Consider the following 21089-nt stretch of genomic DNA (forward strand, 5'->3'; position numbering starts at 1 on the left):
TGCCCACCTGGCACGTTTGGGGAAAATGGCCCCGGGTGGAAGCCTGAGGGGCCAGCACAACGGCTGCCCTCATTCCCGGGCCAGGGGGGCGGGGCAGCTTGAAGCACTAAGTTCTGGGGAAACTGCTTTGAAAGATGCTGTCCCTGTCTCACCTGTTTAGCAGTCCTGGGTCTTGAAGGCACAGACAGGACATAACCCCTTTACCAGCACTAATTCAGGGTGGGATCCAGAAACCTGCATGAGCCCTGGCCCTGCCCGTCCAGCAAGCTGAAGGCGAGTGTTACAGAGCATTGTAAAGACCCCGCGGTGCCCGCACGTCCGGCTCCTCCCTTTGCCCATCACAGGCTGCCTGGTAAGTTCTGTCAATAAGCGATTCTCTGGAGGGATGGCCTGTCTCCACTCACCTCCCTTACTTGTGGCCCTGTTACAGGGGCTGACCAGTGTGGGCACGGATGCTGGTAACGGCGTTAACAAGCCACCTGGGTCATTCATTGTGCAGAGAGGAGGCGTAGGCCAGGCTGCCAGGTGGCATCGGGCTGTGGACGGAACACAGGTCCCAGGTGATGGTCAGAGTTCCTCCCAAACAGCCAGGGCAGATGACTTCTGCAGGGGGAGAGCCCCTCTCACCCACCTGAGTCCTCGCGGATGAACAACAAGGCACCTGTTTGCCACTTTGGAGAACACCCAGCATCTGCGTTTTCAGCAGTCCTGGGTCTTCTGGAGTACCGGGCACCTGGTCCCACTGTGTGGTGGAGATCAGTGCACCGTCCCTGGGCAAACAGTGCTCGGGAACGTGACCCGTTCACAAGTCCTAGCTGGGATTACTCACAGGGACGGTTTCATGTCCTCCTTGGTGAAATGCATGTCATTGTCCATGTACATTTGTCTTGAATATAAACGACTGAAATGTTTACAGAGCAACTGAAGCCAAGTGACTTCCTGCCACGTGGAAGCGCCAGGCTCCCCGCACCTGACTGTCCTGTGTCAGGCGCAGGGAGCAAAACGATTTCCAGAAGCTCCTTTTTATCGTATGCTCGTAAGATGCCCGGCGAGGCCGCCCCTCCTTAGTTAGATCTGGAGTCAGACCCTCCGGGGTGCAAACCCTGGTCCCCCACTGGATAGAAGTGTGACCTTGAGCACGTCAGTTGGTCTCCTTTCTTTAATTCCCTCTTCTGTAAAACAGGTATAAAGATGATGGATTGCAGAATAATGGTCTCCAAAGATGTCCACAACCTGATCCCTGGACCTGTGAATACATTAGGTTGCTTGGCGAGGGGGATGAAGGTTCCTAACCGGTCGACCTTGAGACGGGTGGTGAGCCTAAGCCATCCAGAGGGGCCCAGTGTCATCACAAGGACCCTGAAAAGTGGAAGAGGGAGGCGGACGACTCAGCCAGAGAAAAGGGCTGAAGATGCATTGCTGCTGCTTTGGAGCGGGTGGGCAGGGCCATGGAGCCCAGGAAACCAGGTGGCCTCTTGAAGCCGGAAGAGGCAGGGGAACGAGTTCTCTCCTAGTGCCTCCGGAAAGAATGCAGGTCCAACAACAGCAGTGAGACGTAAGCTGGGCTTCTGAGCTCCAGGACTGGAAGGTAATACATTGGTGTTGGTTTACGCCACTGAGTTTGTGATGATGTGTTACAGCAGCAAAAGGAAGCTGATATAGATGGTGCCCACCTCCTGCGGCTGCGGTGAGCATGAGGAAACAAGCGCCCCTTTTCCCTGCAGGTTCCCTCCCTGCTCCCCCCTCAGCACTTCTCGCCCCCCCCAATGCTCCCCGCCCCCCGCCCCAGCCCCGCTTCCTGTCCTCCTCATCCACTGGGAGGCACCCAAGGGAGACGAAAGGCAGGAGAGAGGGGCTGGGAGACACTCCTCCTAATCTCTGTCCCCGCCTCCTGTCTCCCCCACCCCAGAGGATGGGCCCACAGGCGTTTCATCTGATCACCCTCTGGTACACCCCACCAGACTGCGCCAAACCCTCCCAGCAGAAGGGACGGAACCCGCTGTGGACGGTGCAGGGGACCAGGCAGCAGGTGCCTCAGCCAGACTGCAGGGAGATTTCTACCTCGGACAAGAAAAGAGGTCGCCTGCCATTGCAGTCAACGAAGAATGTTTGTTTGACCGCTGACAAGCCATGAGCCACAGCAGCTGTCCTGATGGTGGGCCCTGAGGGGACTTCAGGATGGAGAAAAGCAGGATACCGGCCCTAGATAGTTGAGATGCATATCTAAGGAATGATTTCAATGAGCCCAGACTCTGGGATCTTCCCACAGAAAAGCACTGGAATCATTCACTTGAGATGTCTGGTTTTTATGATTAGCTGTAATCTTTGATGTTCCATTAAATGTGTGTGTCGTTTTTGTTTTTCCTCAACAAAACCTCCTACATACCCTGGCTCCTTCCCTGGCCTCTTTGGAGCAGATCCTCAGAGCCATCTGAGAGGCTGTCCCCCTGGCTTTCAGTCCTCAGTAGGTCCCCGAATAAAACGTTAACTCACAACTTTCAGTTTTCCTTCAGTCTACACTCCCCATCGCTCAGAAGAGAGGTCTTTGGTGCTGCAGGTAAATACAGTGGAAGAACTGAGCCGCTAAGAGATCTGAGAAACGCTGAAGCTGGCGGAAAAACACACATGGGTGTGGTACCCTCCACGCTGCAGAGCCTGTAGCAGCCCCGAGAGCATCAGGACAGAGAACGGATGCGGGGTGAAGGCGGTACTTCTCGTTTCACGTTAGCTCAACAGGCCCTTATTCCCAACTAGCAGTGTGTCTGCTAGAGACCTAAAAAATCTGGATGTGCTGCAAGATAATTAGGAAATAATTCGGGCCTTCATCTGAACCTCTCAGCAATGAAAACAGAATGGAGAAAAAGGCGACTTTTCCCTTAGTTGCCGAATGATGAACCGCTTAGCACTTTTGGCATTTCTGTATCCTTTTCCCCGTAGTTGTCTGACACTCTTAGCTCTCCCTTCCACAGCTGACATTCCTAGTACACACACACACACACACACACACACACACACACACACACACGCCCCTTCAAACCTACTAGAAGTTAAACGTGGCAGTGATTTTGTCAAATTCATTTATTTCATTTGTCTATTGAAAAATAATCAATATCAACTGGAATGTTTAATGCTTCCATTTCAGGAGAGAAACAGGCTTTAATACTCAAATCTATAATGACTCAGAGTTGAACGAAATGTGAAAAACAAAATTCTACACTGAGAACAATCTCTTCTAGAGCTGGTTCTTATAATAATTAGGGTCAAATCATTGGGTGAATCACGATGGATGACCAGCCAGGGAGAAACGCCCCTTGCTGGTGGCCTGAGGTCACCCACTCTGCCTGCTCTTTGCTAATTAGTCCTCCAGAAATACCTCCTGTCCTCTTTCGCAGCAAAAAGAACAATTGAGGTGAGTGGCTCTCAGGAAATTAGAAGTAATGCATTTAAATGCCAATTCTACTCCTCAAAGGCAAGTTGAGAATTGAGGTCATTTGCGTATCTTTAAGATTCAGGTTAAAATACACTGGTTTAAGGCAGTGTCTTCCTCTTTTTATAAGAGTAAGTAAGGTTACAGCTCATTTTGTAACTGCTTGTAAGTTTATAATCGCACATCGATCTAGATAGAGTAGTTAAGGGGCCGCCATTATCAAGGCGGCACACAAAATGACTTGATATGTTAAATCTATGAGAATCAGGTATTTCCGGTTGTGTCTGTTAGATTTAAGGTTCCATTCTCCACCTTTTTAAGTGTAAAATGAGATTCAGGTCAGCAGAGTGAAGTGGAGCCATGATCTATGATCCAGATAATTCAATTAATTATACAAGGCGGCCATTGGGCCAACACCTAAGCCACTAGAAGCCTCAAGGTTACAAATCGATGGAAACGCCAAGGAGGACCAGGCTCGGCAGCTGGCCGGGCTTTACCTGCCGCCCGTCAGGTGATTTCCTTTCTCTGCTTCTGCACCTTCACCAGGTCAGCCTTCCCAGGCTCTAACCACGTCCAGCCTGGTGCTGTGGGATTGGAATCGATTTTTGCTCAAATGAACTCCTCGCGTTTCTGACATGCCTGTTACTCTTTTAACGCTGTCTTCCACGTACAGTCCCCACAAGCCTCGAAAGGGCAGAAGACTCAGTGGGGGACTCTGCAGACCCCTCTCTGCTCTCGCAGCCCTGACTCGACTGGGTCCAGAGGAGAGAAACAGGCCAACAACTGTATACTGACTGCTAATGAGTGCCTTCCTTTCTCATTCCTTCCAGGCCTTGGGAAAGAAAAAGAAACAGCACCCAATTATCTCCAAGAATGACAGCTGAAGAAAGGAGCAAGGAATCTGCCTGCCTTGTTTGCGTCTACCAAGAAAATAAACATCATGGCTACGACAAACTGCACCCAGGGCTTCCCTGGTGGCGCAGTGGTTGAGAGTCCACCTGCCGATGCAGGGGACGCGGGTTCGTGCCCCGGTCCGGGAAGATCCCACATGCCGCGGAGCGGCTGGTCCCATGAGCCATGGCCGCTGAGCCTGCGTGTCCGGAGCCTGTGCTCCGCAACGGGAGAGGCCACAACAGTGAGAGGCCCACGTACCGCAAAAAACAAAACAAAACAAACTGCACCCGACTGTCCTTGAGGTCTGTAGGTCTCAGGACACCCCCTCCCAGGGTGTGCTGTTCTCTCTTGCCCCAGAGTGAGGGCCTTGGGATATGGGTGTCTGCGAGGGGTTTGGGGTTCAAGCCTCCATTCAGCATGCAAAGCACCCCTTTTAAAAATGGATGCCACTGAATCAAAGGAGGAAACAAAATCACAAACCCAATTCTTACTGTCCCTGAGCACGGCTCAGTGTTACAGACTCAGTTGGATGTGCACCTAGAACGTTCCTTCTTGTCCACAGCAGTTGACCTGAGTTGACTCTTGGCAGCAGGTAGGGTGGCGGGTACGGGGGTTTACTCTTTATCTTAAGTGGGGGGGCCTATTAACTGTGTCAATCTCTCCATCCTAGCAAACTGCTACCAGCTTTGCAAGAGCAACCTTTCCCATGTCTTTCAGCACTGATAAAAATGTTAAAACTTTTATGATACCTTTTCCTAAATTTCCATTCAAATACCTCTGGCTCTCACTAAAAATGGGGGCTGGTCTCTGTCATCTGTGTTAGCCCCACCTGAGGCGGAATCAAAAATATCACTGCAAACCCAATAAAACACCCACAAAAATAAAACAAACGCTTCTTCAAGGGGTCAAGCTCCTATGTCCGGGCCTTTCAGCCAAGCTCTGCGGGTCAATCAGGGAGAACCGCTGATCTCAAGTTTCCCCAGTGAAGCCAGTACCGTTTCAACCCCTGCGCTCAGGGAGTGGGCCTTTCCCAACACAGCAGCTGATTAAAAATGTACGAGATCGAATCGGAAAGGATCCTTTCTGAAAATGTTAAGTGTTCGCCTCTGACTCTTGGGGAAACGAGATTTGCTGGGGCATCATCGGGAACAGTTAGCCTCTGCGAGCATCCGATTCCTCTACAGCTGAGAAGAATCTTCCTCCTCTCCACGTGCACTTCCACTGAAACCAAGCATCCCTTCAAATAAGGAACGGATGGATTTCATACAAAGCTCTGAAGTGGGTGTGTGAGGAGGAAGGGTTACATGCTCCCATTCGTGACATGCGGTCTCAAGGGGCGTCCCTATGACATTTGGAACAAAAATTAAATGCTGGAGAAAAAAAACCAAACAGGAATTAGTACATCAAAATGACCACCATGCGTGAGCTTGAAAGGTGAGACTTTTCTGCATTTTCTAAAATGTTTAACCAGTACACGCTAATTTGATAGTAGAAAACAGATTTTAAAAGCAAAAAAAAAAAAAAAGTTAAATGCAGGCTAATGTCTGTACTGGAAAGGAAGTTTTGAGTGGCTGACAGATGAGAGGGCTTCCCCAGGTTAGTAACTTCATGCGAAAAGAAAGTCATTAGAGAAATGCAAATCAAAACTACAGTGAGGTATGACCTCACACCAGTCAGAATGGGCATCATCAGAAAATCTACAAGCAACAAATGCTGGAGAGGGTGTGGAGAAATGAGAACCCTCTTGCACTGTTGGTGGGAATGTAAATTGATACAGCCACTATGGAGAACAGTATGGAGGTTCCTTAAAAAACTAAAAATAGAACTACCATACGATCCAGCAATCCCACTACTAGGCATATACCCTGAGAAAAACATAATTCAAAAAGACACATGCACCCCAATGTTCATTGCAGCACTATTTACAATAGCCAGGTCATGGAAGCAACCTAAATGTCCATTGACAGACGAATGCATAAAGAAGATGTGGCACATATATACAATGGAATATTACTCAGCCATAAAAAGGAATGAAATTGGGTCATTTGTAGAGATGTAGATGGGCCTAGAGACTGTCATACAGAGTGAAGTAAGTCAGAAAGAGAAAAAAAATATTGTATATTAATGCATTTATGTGAAATCTAGAAAAATGGTACAGATGAACCAGTTTGCAAGGCAGAACTAGAGATGTAGAGAACAAACGTATGGACACCAAGGGGGGGAAAGCGGGGGCAGGGGGTGGGATGAACTGGGAGATTGGGATTGACATATATACACTAACATGTATAAAATAGATAACTAATAAGAACCTGCTGTATACAAAATAAATAAATTAAATTAAATTAAAAAAAAAAAAAGAAAGCCAGAGCCTCCCCCTTGGAAGGATCAGTGTTTCTGCAGAAAGCACCACAGAAACTTAATGACTAAATTCTGAAACAGGGAACACGATTCCTTCAAAATCAACAGCCAGCATAACCGGGAGAACCATGCTTCCCTTTCACGCGCACTGGGAATGTACAGTTCAGACTCTCATAAAACTGGGTTCACAGGGCCCGTCTCTTAGTTACTTGTTGCTGCCTCCAGCTTGCGCTTGTGGGGAGGGTCTTCGATGATCCTGTTGAGGTCCCCGCGGTTTCTCAAGTCCATCGGCTTCTCCCAGACGGACAGCTGCATCGTCGGGTTGAAGAAGAAAACCCGGTCATCGCCCGTCCAGACCACACACCTGTGTGAATCGAGAAACTCCTCTAAGTTTCCCTCGAAGACCCTCGGCATGAGCCCTGCCTCAAAAAGCCCTTCAGGGCTGAAATCCACACATTTGCAAAGGTTATTTACGCAAAGTATGAGTGATAGTAGCAATGTCTGGCTTTCAGGGTGATTTGCAGCTATTTCTCATATGTGATCTCATTTGATTCACAGGTAGACATCGTCCTCACCTTCATTTTACCGGTAAGGACACCAAAGTTCAGAGAAGTGAGCGGCTTAACCGGACCCCAGGAGGTCTGAGCTCTTCCTGTAGGCCAGCTCTCTCCTTTTAGCGGAATTCCCGCTCTGGCCCTGGATCCAGGGACCGAGTAACACGGAGCGTGGTGCCCGGTAAACCTCCCCGACTGGGCGCTGCCCGTGTGGCAGGGTTCACAGGCCCTGGAGGCCCACACAGGCGGGCAGCTCACCCCTGTCCAGCAGAGAACTAGCACATGGGCTGCTTGAATCAGCAGCTCAGCCTCAGCTCAGGCCTGGTGTGTTTTCAGAAGAGCAGGGAATTAAGCTTTGCGTTTTCACGTGTAGGATTCTAAAATCTCCGAAAGGAATAGTATGCAATTTTAAGACCTTTTATCTGTGAAAGGTTATCAGGGAGGAGAAAAGGATTACAAAGGAAAAATAGTGAAGAAAAGAAAAACAGAAGAAAGGAAACGCTTCCTTCCTAAGGAATACGTCTGTAACGTGGGAACGCACACAGGAATCCGGATTTGGCCTCAATGTGTCCCAACAAACAAGGCCAGTTAAGGCCACCAGACCGGCCTCTGGCTGTGTCCTGTGACCAGTCTTGTGATGGTGCAGAGAAATGAGCTCTGTACCTGTTTCTGGTCTGGGCCTTCCAGAAGATTCCTCTTGGGCAAGGCCTCTCCCCCTCCTGGACCTCAGCTTCCCCCAGTGGCCTCTGAGGGCCCTGAAAGCTCCAGGACTCTCCTCAGGCACCTCAGAAGCTGCGGGAAGGGGCAGGACAAGTCCACGTGACCTGAAACCCTCTGATCTTTGATTACTCTGATCTTTGATTACTTTGATAGGGGGAGACCGATCAGGGACACTTCTGGGCGGTGCCAGGGCTCCCAGCAACCAGCTCCGGCCTTACCAGACAGACACACGTGGGTGTCTGCCCTCTCTCTGCATCTGAGCCAGCATAGCCACTCTGCTTCCCAAAGAGAAAATCACTTCTACCCTTGAAACTCCATGCTCAGCCCGGCCGGCCACTTCCCGTAGGCCGGACAGAGGGTTCAGGGGATGAGCCTCATGTTAGGGAAACTCTGTACAGACCAGGTTCCTTCGTAGAAATGACCTTGAGATGGTCTGTCTGATTTACTACCCGGCCAGGCCAGGTTCATGGGAGTGGTGGACCGAATAACGGCCCTGAGGAGGTCCACATCTGACTCCCTAGAACCTCTGAATGCTACCTTACATGGCAAAAGAGACCTCGCAGATGTGATTAAGTTAGTTTCTTGAGATGGGGTGAGTAGCCTGGACTGTGCAGGTGGGTTCAGTGTCATCACACGGTCCTCATAAGAGAAAAGGGGGGGGGTCCGAGTCAGAGAAGGTGTGAGGACAGAAGCAGAAGACAGACAGACAGACAGGCAAACACACACACACACCTGGGGTGGGTGGGTAGAGGGAGAGAGAGATTGGAAGATGCTCCACTGCTGGCCTTGAAGTTAGAGGAAAGGGCTAAGGAATGCCGATGCTTCTAGAAGCTGGGAAGGCCTGGAACAGATCCTTGCCTGGAGCTTCCTGAGGGAGCCAGCCCTGCCCACACCTGGATTCAGCTCCGTGGGGTCCGTGTTGGATTCTGACCTCCAGAGCAATGAGATGACAGATTTGTGGAGATGGAACCTCTGAGTCTATAGTAGACTACCCAGCGCGCTTCACCTCTGGCCCCTCTCCGTCCTGGGTGCCAGCAACCGGGCCTGCCTCCCTCCAGCAGAGACCCAGACCCCAGCACTGTGCCCACAGCATTGGCCCCTGCTGGCCTGGTCAGCCAGGTGGAAGGCCATGCCCCGCCTCTTCGGTGGACACACCCTCCAGCTCTAGACCTGCCCTTGACCTTCAGGTGATCTTGAGAGCCACCCTCACCCTCTGTGGCCTTCGTTCCATCATCTGCATAGGCGGGGGTTGGAATGGAGATTTGTGTTGTTCTGACATGCTCACCGCTGCGGGAAAATTCAGGCAAGACACGAGGGCCCCGCCTTTATTAGACGTTGGGCGGCTCCTGGGCCCACAGGGGCTGGAAGTCGAGGGGCAACGCTGGCAAACTGGACTAGATCCCTGCCTATGGATTGGATCGCCCCCAGCCCCAGCGAGCCCAGGCAGGGGACAGGTAACCTCTCGGGGCCTGGAGGAAGCTGCGTGCCTTTTGCTGCAGAACTCAGCTGGCATAAGACGTTTTTATCGAGTGTAAAGCTGCAGGTAATTATGCTGTGCTGTAGGCTATGTATAGCTCCGCCCTGAGTGAATGTCAAGTAAGAGGCGAGCAGACCAGCAGCAGCACAGGGGTGATGGCAGGTCCCACCCGGGCACCTCCCTCCCTGTTGAGCGCATCAAATCAGGTTTTTCTGGGGCACAAAGGCAGCTGCCCACTCGCCCAATTCAGGCTTCTGAAGCCTTCTTTGGCTGGGCTGTGGCTGGAAAGATTTGCCCCAAGACCAAAGCTCCTGGCAGCCACCAGGCTCCGTTTGTAACAGTCTGGCTTGAATTTTTTTTTTTTTCATGATGTTTGACTTTACTTGGCCCGAGTGAAAACTTCTAGAAGCATCTTTGGCTCCCTTCATCCCTGTCTATACACTTAAAAAATTTAAGAGCTGCTGTGTGGACCCCAGGACCCCTGACCTCATTTGTAGGACAATGAAGTTCTGCAGCTGATACACCTGACAGGTACTGGCTGTCCTGGCAGGAAGTCATCCTGTCCCCACCACCCATACACACACAAACACGCACACACCAGAGATCTGGGCTTCACAGCCCAGCCCCCAGCAGCCTCATGCCCACAGCCGACTGGTCTTTTCCCTCCTCTAAGAGTCGTAGAGGGGAGCTGGGGGCGGGGGCGTGCACGCAGGAGCCCAAGCGCGTGGAGACCTGCTTCCAGGACGGCTCTGTCTCTCTGTGTCTCAACAGCTCAGACAGCGAATTCAGTCTCCTGGGCCTCAGTGGGCGAGGCTCTAGCCCCAGGTGATTTCTTAAATCCCTTCTGACTTGTATTATAGCTTCTGTTCTTGTCTCCTAATTTTCCAGTTCGGTCCAGGGCCCCAGTCATGGTCAAGTCGGTGCCCTCCCCCGGATCAACCTCATGGGCAGGCGCACCCGCCCCCAGCCCCCTGAGCTGGTCTGCCCTGGGCTACGGAGAGTCGTGCTCAGTGGGTCACTGCCTCACCTGGAGACCACGCCCACCCCAGGGCCGCCTCCCCTAACAGCCAGGGGGTGAAAGCATGGGACAAATCCAGGTGTTCATGGCCCAAGGCACCCAAGGTTTGGCCTCCAGCTGAGACCACATCCTCGCTTAGCCCAGCCCCCTCCTGCCCTGCGTCCCCACTGCCCCCTCCCTGGAAATCACTCCTCAGGTAACTGGTAACTCACAGGCACCAGAGCGCTGTCCCAGGTGCTGCTTCTGGGGACCCCGAGTCAGGACAGACCCCAAAGGTGAGGAAGGACTAAGTATTCAGGAAGACCTTCTGAAAGCAAGGCAGCAGGTGGTGTCTGGGACGGGCCACCCTCCCCCACCACCTCCCTCTTCCCTGAAGACCTGCACTCTGGGTTTTCAAAGATGAGACCCGGTCCCACCAAACCCAGCACCGCCATCGCTACAGCAGCTGAAGGACCCAGGGAGTGATGCGCCTGCTGAGAAAGTGCAGTCAACTAGGATCTGCCCACGTGGGAAATGTGACTCCATCCCACAGGGGACAGGGTATTTCAGCGAGAATTACTGAGGAGCCGGCAGCCTCGGACGCAGAGGCAGGGAGGTGGTCATGCGTCCATGGGCGCAGAGAGAGCAGCCCCAGGGCAACCCCCCAAAGGCTGTGAGAGACCAGCCTCAGCACACCCCAGTCCTCCCACTGGCTCTGCAGGGCGTCCTGAGGTCCTGGAGCTGGGGGTCTGCCAGACATGAGAAGGTTCCGGTCGGCAGGGGCAGGGCCTGGGTAATAAGAAGCAGCTGGAAGTAGGTGAGTGAAGGTGTCCCGGCCCCTGGCTGCGGGGAACGGGCCCCGTCCTGTGCTGCTGCGGGGTGAAGAGCAACGGAGTTTCAACTTTCAGCCCCGGCAGATGCTGACAGATGTCACCTCCACCTGATGCTGGGCTGAGGGCAGACGGCTCAGCTGGGCAGGTGTCCTTCCCCGAAGAATCGGATACACTCAGACACAGGGAAACATGGGCTCCAAAAAGTCCCCCTGACGCGAGGCCCCACATGTTCTTTATCAGGTGGACACAGTTCAGCATCTCAGTTTCCTGGGTACCTGCCCCTCTGGCTCCAAGCCTGGCTATTAAGAAAGAAGCTTTCCACTGGGGGATTGACTTGGGCCAATTCTTCCCCGATGCTGGATGGGTCTGTGTTGTACCTTCGCTGCCTCGGGGATGCACTGGCTCTGTAAGTGCCCGGGGCTGCGTCCATGGACGCCCACACCACACCTTCATCGCAGGGAAGAGCCAGTGCCCAGGACCACGGTGTAGGAAACATTCACAACCTCCTACTTTCACCACCCACTGAGCCTCTCCAGCGAGGGAAGAGAGGAGCTAATTAGGGACTTAATAGGGGATTATTACCTGGGAGATAGAGGAGTGGCAACAATTAGCACAGCACATGTTCCTAGCTAGGCTACAAAAAACCCAGTTCCTGTGCCGTAGGGACACGTGTGGGACTGAAGCAAGGAGCTGGTGGCCAGGTAAATAAACGTGATTCCCCAAGAGAAATCTGCTTATCCACTTGCTATGGTTGGTCTCGGCTAGACCAAGCCAGCTGTGACATGCAAAATTAATTTTATGTATCGTTTTATGCACATTTTAAGTAATATGTATACGTTCCTCTGCTCTAATCACCGCTGTAAAATTTCTGGATGGTTGCCACATTCCCTCTTCTCTTTATCTGTCCGCAGATCCCAGAGGACATAATTAGTGCACCAGAGTTAGTTAGGTCCAGTACAAAGCATCCATGCTTAGCAGCCCTATTACAGGAAGATCTGGATTTTAGCGCATGGGATCGGGGACTGCTGGTTTGTCAAACAAAAGGATCCCTGCACTCACTTTCACATTGCAAATCCAGATGTTTACGGGTTCTGCAAGATGGAAGTCATCTTTGCTTCTCTCTCTAAGCGTCCATCTCAGCCCAGTGGGGAGAGGGGTACATGCCTTGCCACCCCCGACAGAGACACACCTAGGTCCCTCTCTGCACCTGTTGCTTGCCTCCAAGCGCCCTGTCCCAGGAGGAGTGTCCCATCTGCAGGACATTCACTGGGTCACATCCCCAGGGTTGAGGTCTCTGAGCTGAAAAGGCAGCACCTCCGTGTCCTTTGCTCTCTGTTCCTTTCCTCCTTCTGCCCACCTTTGTCCCTGGGAAAGGGCTGACCTGGAAGGACTGAGCAGCCCCGGCTTCACGGGGCAGGTTGGGTGAGGCACACTGGGGCCCGCAGACATGAAGATTTGAGGGAGAGTAGAAACCTCGCTCCCACTTTCCCTCCTGGGATACCGTGATTTATGCCCAGACATGTGTATCTGGTCCCCGTCCCTGTTTCTGCGCAGAGCTCCTAAACTCTTCCCAAGGGAGGAGGGAGGAGGGGTCGAGGTGGGAGGAGCGTCTTCTTACTCACATCCCAGGCTCCTTCCTCCATGCCCGAGTTCATGTCAGTGAGGGACTCTGGGAAGGTCCTTAAGGAAGGGGGCTGGTGACCAGGGGACCAAGCCTGTGATTAGAAGGTGGGAAATTTCTGTCCCCTCCCCAACCTCTGGGGAGGGGAGAGGGGCTGGAGGTTGAGTCAGTCACCACCGACCAATGATTTAATCAACCGTGCCTATGGGATGAAGCCCCCATAAAACCCCACAAGGACTGGAGAGCTTCCAGGTTGGGGAACATGTGAGATCTGGGGAGTGTGATGCCTGGAGGGGCCATGGAAGCTCTGAGCCCCTTCCTCATACCTCACCCTGTGCAGCTCATCCATCTGGCTGCTCCCCAGTTGTACCCTTTTATACAACCAACGACCTAGTAAGTAGACGGTCTTCCTGAGCTCTGTGAGTCGCTCTAGCAAATTAACTGAACACAGAAGGAGGTGCTTCGAACCTTGATTTAGAGCCGGTCGGTCAGAAGCACAGGTGACAACCTGGACTTTCACTCGGCATCTGAAGAGGGGGTACAGTCTTGTGGGTCTGAGCCCTGAACGTGGGGTCTGACAGTGTCAGATGGGTTGACCTGTGGGACACCCAGCTGGTGTGCTGCAGAACCGCTCCATGCGGGTGGACCACACAACCTGTGTCCGAAGTGAGGTCAAGGTTCAGGGGGGCCTTGAGAGCACAGGACACACCGGCGTGTTGTTTTTCACCCTCTAAGCCTGGTCTCCAGCTTGGGCACCTCCGGCTGCCGCGCCCACTGACACCAATGTGCGTTTAGTGACCTGATAACCTGCCGGCTGGAGATGAGGGCAGTGACCAGCCACAGGAACGCCTCGCGTGTGCAGGGGAAGCACCCGCGGGTCCTCAGCTCCCAGCTTGGGACACAGGCGTCTGGAAGGGCCCCAAGACCCTGGCAGTGTGGGAGTTGCCTGGAGGAGGGGATCCACCTGTGCCCCTGAAGACCCCACTTGCTTTAACTTCTTTGTGTAGCTCCTGAAAGATGCTGCCTGCCAGCCCTCAGTCATTGACCATGAACTTATGGTCCCATTTTCAAGTGGTGGAGACAGGGGACAGCACAGAAGCGTCAGGCAGCCCTGTGGAGAGAGTGGGCCCCGCAGGAGGCTTGTTCTCACATCAGAACGTCGTCCAGGACCCCAGACCATCTTCACGGAACAAACGCCTTCCGGGCGGCTCCATCTCGACCAAGGCCCAGGGCGTCCAGGAGAATCCGCCTTCAGGAACAGTCAGTGTTTCCTCCTCTGCTGTTACATCAACCAGCCGTTGCCCTCAACCAGGCAGAGAATGTGCCGGGGACCCGCTGCAGAGTCCAGCTTCCTCATCCTGGGGGTCTTTCACTGCAGGGAAGTTTGAGTGCTGGCTTCCCTACCAGCCTAAGAGGGCAAGATGGGGGTCGGCTCGGCGGGAGCGGGCCCGGAGTTTGACCGGCTGGGGACCTCCATGGAGAGGACGCACCGTCAAGGGAAGAACACAGTGACTTCGGACACAGAGGCACTCCGGGCGCTCGGCCGTGAGAGGTGGAGACCCACTCGGGGAGACAGCCGAGCCCTCCCGCGGCCCTGCCCCCTCCTCTGGTCACCACAGCCTCTGACAGCGCCTGGAGACCCGCCGGGATCCCTGGACTCACTGACTCTTACAGACCCAGTCACCTCCCCCAGTCTCCCCAGTGCACTGTCACGTGGACGCCCCACTGTGAATCCCTGCTTACCAGAGAGTTAAAGGCAGCGGGTCCCTGGCACGTTCTCGGTCTGGGCGAGGGCTTCCTCAAGCTTCCTGGCCTGCGATGGCCGGCGGGGACGACAGGTGGAGGAGGCAGTGCTTTGGCCTCCCGCACCTCCAGGAGGTCTCTCTGTCCTTCGTCTCCTGAGGACCTGGCTGACCCCAGGCCCAGGCTGACGACTAGCCCGCTCCCTGGAGGGGGTCGTGGTGGGTGACCCGAGCTCACTGGGTGCAACAGGTGCAGCCCCCAGGGCAGAAGAGCTCTTCCCAGAGGCACATGGCGGTCACGCAGGGCGTGTCCTCACCAAGGCTTGCGTGGGTGCAACACCAAGGTTAAGGGCGCGTCAGACCACGCTGCACACAGCCTCCCCCAGTCGGGAGGGAGGGAGGCTGCAGTAGAAGCCGGTCTGGTGCTGCCCCTACGCCCCCCTGCTCCCTGCGAGGTCCAGGTCCCTCTTCCACTTTCCAGGGGATGCACAGACCCAGCCTCCCAGGTGTGGGGTTTTTACACGCTGGCATCCTTTACCCCGGGCTGCTCAGTGAGGCCGGGCAGCCTCGCTCAGGTGGGACTGAGTCAGGAAGGCAGGGAAATAGGGGAGCAGAGGTGGGAAGGATGCCCAGGTCCGGCCGGCGGGCCTAACTCCCACTCAGAAAGCGCAGCACGGCCTCATCTGAAAGTCCGGACCGCGGCCTGGACACGCCTGCCCTGCGGCACGACTTGCTCGTGCCGTGTGACAGCCTGTAAGTCAGGAGAGGGTGGCTCCCTCCATGGCCGCCACGGGGCTGGAAGCCTGATTAATAATTCAAGGCCAAGGACCCACACAGAGGGGCAGCGGCAGACGAGGACGGTGTGACTCCAGGACCTCAGGAAGCACTTTGGGCTGTAACACAGTACTGTTGCGGAACTGACACCACCGCTTCCACAATCAGAAGCTTCTCGGGCCCAAGGTCATGTCTTCTCCCCAATTATAATCCCCAAGGGCAGCATCACGTACACAGTAACAGGGCCACGTGCCCGCATTGAATTTATTCTCACCCCCAGTACGATTTGTGGCAAAGTGAGCTGGCCTTAGAAACACATGTGAGGAGTCTGGTTACAGAAGACCCCAAACAGCATTCGTGGCGTCATAAAAAATAAATCGTTTAATTTTGTTTTGTCCCCCATTCGGTTCCTGGCACCAGGCTCCTAAAGCCCTTGGCATTAGCTAAGTGACTGAGCGTCTGTTTTTACTCACAAGGAGCCCCTCTGAGCACACTCGAGTCTGCTCCCATGCCCCATGTGGTGACTCTTGGAGGACGGGGCTGGGCCCGGAAGAACCCGCTACGGGTCGAGAGGGTTGGTTTGTGGCCTCACCTCACGCCCTCCAGGAGGGGAGAGGGCGTGCCTAGTAATTAGACGTCCATAAAACCTCCTTCAGGTCAGAGAGGCTGAACGTGGTGACCACGTTGGTGTCCTGGGAGGGTGATGCCCCCAAGAGGGAATGGGGGCCCCGAGACCCCTCCCACACCTTGCCCTGTGCCTCTCTTCCACCTGGCTGTTCCTGTGTTGTGTCCTTATAATAAAACTGCTATCATAAGTAAATCACTCTTCTAAGTTCTGTGAGTCGTTCTAGCAAATTCTCAAACCGAGGGGAGGTCGTGGGAAGCCCTGAGTTCGCAATCAGCTGGACAGAGATGCCGGCAAGCCGGCTGGGTCTGAAGGAGGGGAAGAGGGGTGGGACTGAGCCCTCACTCAGCCTGCGGGGTTTTGGCTAACCCAGGAGTTGGTGTCAGAAACCAACTGAATTAATTGCAGGACACTCTGTAGGCGTGTTAGCACAGGGAGCCCGGACCCGTGAGGCATCCTCACGGTGCCGAGCATTTCAGCTAAAGGCAGAGGGCGGGGGGCCCCCAGGTGCCCGCAACACCGACCATTGACCGACCAGAGGAGCGGGTGCCCCGCCTGTCCAGTTAAGAGCACAGGTTCTCGCAGTGAGCAGGTGACCGGGGCAGGGCTGCAGGGCAGGACAGATGCCAGATGTCACTCAGGACACCATGCAGGGCGAATGCCACAGCCTGGGACCACGGACAGCTGCTGCTTCCGCCCTGATGGTGCATTAAACGATGCCAATGGTTCTACTTCTGTTCTCTAAATTAGCTGTTCCTCCCAACTGTATCCTGCAATCTAATCTTCAGGTTTTAAAGCTAATTTTACTATAATAACCTTTTTTTTCTGCTTCCAAATTACTCCATTATAAAAGGACATTTAAAAAAGCAAAGCCAGCGGCTCCCTCGTGGAGGGCGCCTTGAGTGTGGCGTACTCAAAGACCAGGAATCCTCACAGGGCAGCTGCAGAGAGCCAGACACATCTTTAATTAACAGCTATTCAGTTACGCTCTTCTTGGAGTAGAGGGAAAGGCCTTTGGAGCTCAAGGCATGCTGCCGTCTCTTCAGACACTGCCTTTCACGGATACATATGCAACCACATTACTATTTGAATACATATTTGCAAATATATTCGAGCAGGATAACTTATCACTTAAATGCTATTTTTCGGCAGAAGGTGGCCACTGTGTGGAGAGCTGCCTGCCAGGAGCTGCAAGTTAATTTTTTAAAACAGCATTACCGACGGAGTACGCATTTCTCTCTGGTGACAACAAGCAAATGCTGGATCAGACAGGGCTCCCGGCCTCCGGGCGTCTTACCAGGGGGATCCGGGCACCGGGGTGGAGGCCACGGGTCTTGTGCCTTTGGCCGCTCTGTCTTCGCCCGTCACTAGGATCGATGGAACCTCCTTTCAGCAGAGAGAGAAGGAGAGAACTTTAAAAAAATTAAACAGTCCTCTTCAGCTACAGGCAACCGAGTAAAGAATAACAAGTCTTCTGCAGACAGGCCTGCCCACAGCAGCTATTAGGTAATGACCTGCTCAGCAGAGCCAGCTAATGGCACCCGGCAGCCACATGAGAATTTAGAATTAATGGTACCACTGACCGCGTTGAGTGATTCAGACTAAGGCTTCCCTCTAATTATCCCAAATGGGCTCAGCTGCCTGCTTTTGTAGAAACAGACACGGGCGGTGGTGGCTGGGAGTTTGCTTCCAGATGCCTTAGTGTCTTGGGGGCAGAAACTCCCACTGGATTCGTCTCTGGAGATGGGCTGACCCAGGGGCTGGAGTCACTCTACGGCCAAACACTGCCTTCGGCGGCAGAGAACCTTGGAGCAGTGAGGGTCCCAGGTGTGGCTGGGCTGGGCCGTCCCGTCCCTTGAAGGCAGGGGAAGTGACAAGCCTGTGTCCTTGCAGTGACTCCCCCCACCCCCTCCTTCTAGAGAATCCATGTGAGGGCAGAGTTCAGGGCGTGTTCTACATTGTGCAGGTGACTGTGGTGCATAGCTGGGTTTGAAAATCACTCTGTCTCTGTCTTCAGGTAGAAAATAAAGAATGTTTGAATATGACATCACCCAGAAGAAAATGAAGATCATTCCCTAAAGTTAAAAAAAAAAAAAAAAACAAACTATGGCTGGGACACTTGATCATTGTTCATTATGGTCAGAATCTGGAGAGAAACGGAAGTTGTTTGAGATTAGAAAACATGGGCAATTATGACGCCAACAGAAACACGGATCCAAGATTCAGATGAACTTATTTAGCTGCACTGATGTACGACAGGTATCAGATTTTCTTAAACAAAGGGAAACAGAACCAAACTCCTACAGGTGGAACTGAAGAATTACCATGAAGAATTTTTGTTTTTTTAAAGTCAGTGCCATCTCAATTTTGGAACAGCTATAAGAAAGAAATGAAACCATAATAGCACAATAAATTCTAGTGGGGAGGAAACAGTTTTTTCTTCTACCAGCTGTTTCCATGGTTTTAATCTCAAATTTAGAATAGTATAATAAGGACTGTGTTCTCTTTCACAAAATCAGGTGAGATTAAAAGATACTAGTGCATAATTATTCAACGCAGCAGCCAGGTTCTGAGCTGAGAAAGTCAGGAGCGATTAAAGCTCTAGATTCATTTTAAAAAAATTAAATGTCACCCTAAACTCTGAGGATCTGTTTCTACCATCATCAGCGTCAGTGCTTTTGAGGCGGTGTGGGTGAGGAGACGGTTAGCCATTTGTGGGAATGATTCAAAGTCAAGGATGCCAATGCTGCCACGCCCCATGTGGGCACCGCTGCCAGGCCGGCTGCACAAGGACAGGAGTCCACAGGCTCGTTCCAGGGCCCCCGAGGGCCACACCGGGACCAGCGCTCATGCCCACCGTCCCGACCTCCCTTGAAACAGAATCGTTAGCGAGCAAAGTGCTACGTTATGAGAGCACTGAAACATAAAATTCAAATATAAAGTTAAAAGATCACCAAGGGTCTATAAGGGTAGGAAAACCCCCAAACAAGTCACGTGAACGCCGGCAAAACCACAGGCAACGGGGTGAACCTGCCTCCTGTTCACTCGGGAGTCGAGCCCGCGACATCAGGAGAGAACGGCCAGTGCCGGCAGAGCCAGGCAGAGGATGGATGGGAAGGGCCGGGATGAAGAGCTCATCCGGACCAGGTCTAGCGCGGCCTCTGCGCAAGGACCATGGGGAACCGCGTCAATTAAAGGTTAGACAGGTAAGATCCATGACATGAGGGGTGATCTCTTTCACGCCTGTCCATCCTGGTCTCTTCCTGGGGGCTTCCTGGGGCCCTTCATTCATTGTGACGTACAATTACACTGACTAAATGATTTGTAATTTACGTAATTATCCCTAAGTTCATCAGTTGAGGAACGATCTTTTTGTAGAATTTTGGGGTGGTAGAAAGTCTTTGTTTCCTGTGAGAAAATAGCATAACTGGGAGTATTCAGAAACAGTTGTGTTAGAAATATATGATTATATCAAGACCAGAGTTTACGTTAGTAATCCAAGCAGAAAAACAAGGAGGGATGTTCATTATGAAGCTAACTGAAGACTGAAACCTAACGAGGGGCCTCTGAGTACTAGATTTCCCCCACTAATTATTCAAGTAAATACGGTGGGACGTGATTTCTGATGGGGACTAACATTTCAATTTGGCAAAGCTGGGGTTCTCTTGGTAATTCTCACTAATTACCAAGGTCGTCTTCTTGAGATGCACGCTGGTTATGATTTCCTGTGGGTGATAAAAATGGCTAATCATGGGCTTCCCTGGTGGCGCAGTGGTTGAGAGTCTGCCTGCCGATGCAGGGGACGTGGGTTCGTGCCCCGGTCCGGAGGGATTCCACATGCCGCGGAGTGGCTGTGCCCGTGAGCCATGGCCGCTGAGCCTGCGCGTCCGGAGCCTGTGCTCCGCAACGGGAGAGGCCACAACAGTGAGAGGCCCGCGTACCGCCAAAAAAAAAAAAAAAAAAAAGGCTAATCATGGCATAAAACTCCCCTTCCACACTGAAGTAATAAAAGTGAATTAGAGGCACAGAGCCCAGAGATGAAGAAAGCAGCTAAAACAGAAGAAAGACGATCTGTCTAATAAACATGTAATTCTGACACGGATGTTAATCTCTTATAGAGAAATCCTACATCAGGGAGCAACAGTTTAATTTGCACTAACGTTCGTGATCCATTTATACCATTTAGCATCGGCACTAACGATGGGGAGGAAGGCGTGGCCCACAGGTGAGTGTGTGCCCAGGGACGTCACTAACAGGGAACCGGTAGGACAACCAGCGGGAACGGGGACGTAACAGGCTGAGGCAGAGACACACCTGGTAACAGCAAAGGAAGAGAGAATGTTCACACGACACTGGGGCAGGCCAGAGGCCAGCAGCGTAGCTGACAGATCAGGCCAGAGGCCAAAGTGCCGTTTGTGACTTTCAAAAGCAGCGATAAACGCTGATTTCTTGGGTTAGTCGTGGGAAGAGAAATGCATCCAACGCGTTCAAAGTCTATAAAATGCCGTCTGGTAGACGAGCAAAGGGAAGGACCTGAGACTCTAATGCGTTCAGGAAACACAAACATGTGCTGGTTTTCCTATAACAGTGAAACCAAACGCAGACCGCAGCCTCGCCTGAGGGGCGTCCAACTGCACGGCCTGGCTGCCCGCGTGCCCGTGCCCGTGCCTGCTGAGATGTGAGGGCGGCGGACCCAGAAGGCCAGGGTCACTACTCCTCTGAGCAGTGCTGGCCAGCGAGCTCTGGACCCAGACCAGGAAGGGAAGGCCAGGCTGCTTCTGCCCGGCTCCCGGATGCCCCTTCCCTTCCTCAGGGCTCTGGAGCTGTCCTGCTGGATCCGGCCCTGTTCCACCCAGGGGACCGCAAAACACCACTGCCGAGAGCCAGGTGGGAAAACAGGGACGAAGGCCGTGCGGGCCCCGCAGCCCCCAGCCCGGGGTTTCACATCTTCGCAGCCCACTGACCTTGGCTGGTCTGTCTCCTGCCGGGCTCTTCGTCTCCCCGTGCAGCATCAGGGCCGGCGGGCAGGGCGCCCGGCTGTGCTCTCTGCTTTTATCTGCGGGGCCA

At 53.1% G+C, this 21089-nt stretch overlaps 1 protein-coding gene across 1 annotated transcript in view; it reads right to left on the reverse strand.

Annotated features, from left to right (window-relative positions):
• The window catches only part of TCERG1L (transcription elongation regulator 1 like), a 190573-nt gene that overhangs the window by 47340 nt on the left and 122144 nt on the right, over positions 1 to 21089 (reverse strand). The window contains exons 5-7 of the mRNA XM_060126594.1: positions 20987 to 21078; positions 17320 to 17408; positions 6889 to 7043 (exon numbers count right to left, since the gene is read on the reverse strand). Coding sequence (XP_059982577.1) covers positions 6889 to 7043; positions 17320 to 17408; positions 20987 to 21078 — 336 coding nt within the window. The remainder of the gene's footprint in view (positions 1 to 6888; positions 7044 to 17319; positions 17409 to 20986; positions 21079 to 21089) is intronic.

This window comes from Lagenorhynchus albirostris, chromosome 16, assembly GCF_949774975.1.
Source record: "Lagenorhynchus albirostris chromosome 16, mLagAlb1.1, whole genome shotgun sequence".
Classification (NCBI taxonomy): domain Eukaryota; kingdom Metazoa; phylum Chordata; class Mammalia; order Artiodactyla; family Delphinidae; genus Lagenorhynchus; species Lagenorhynchus albirostris.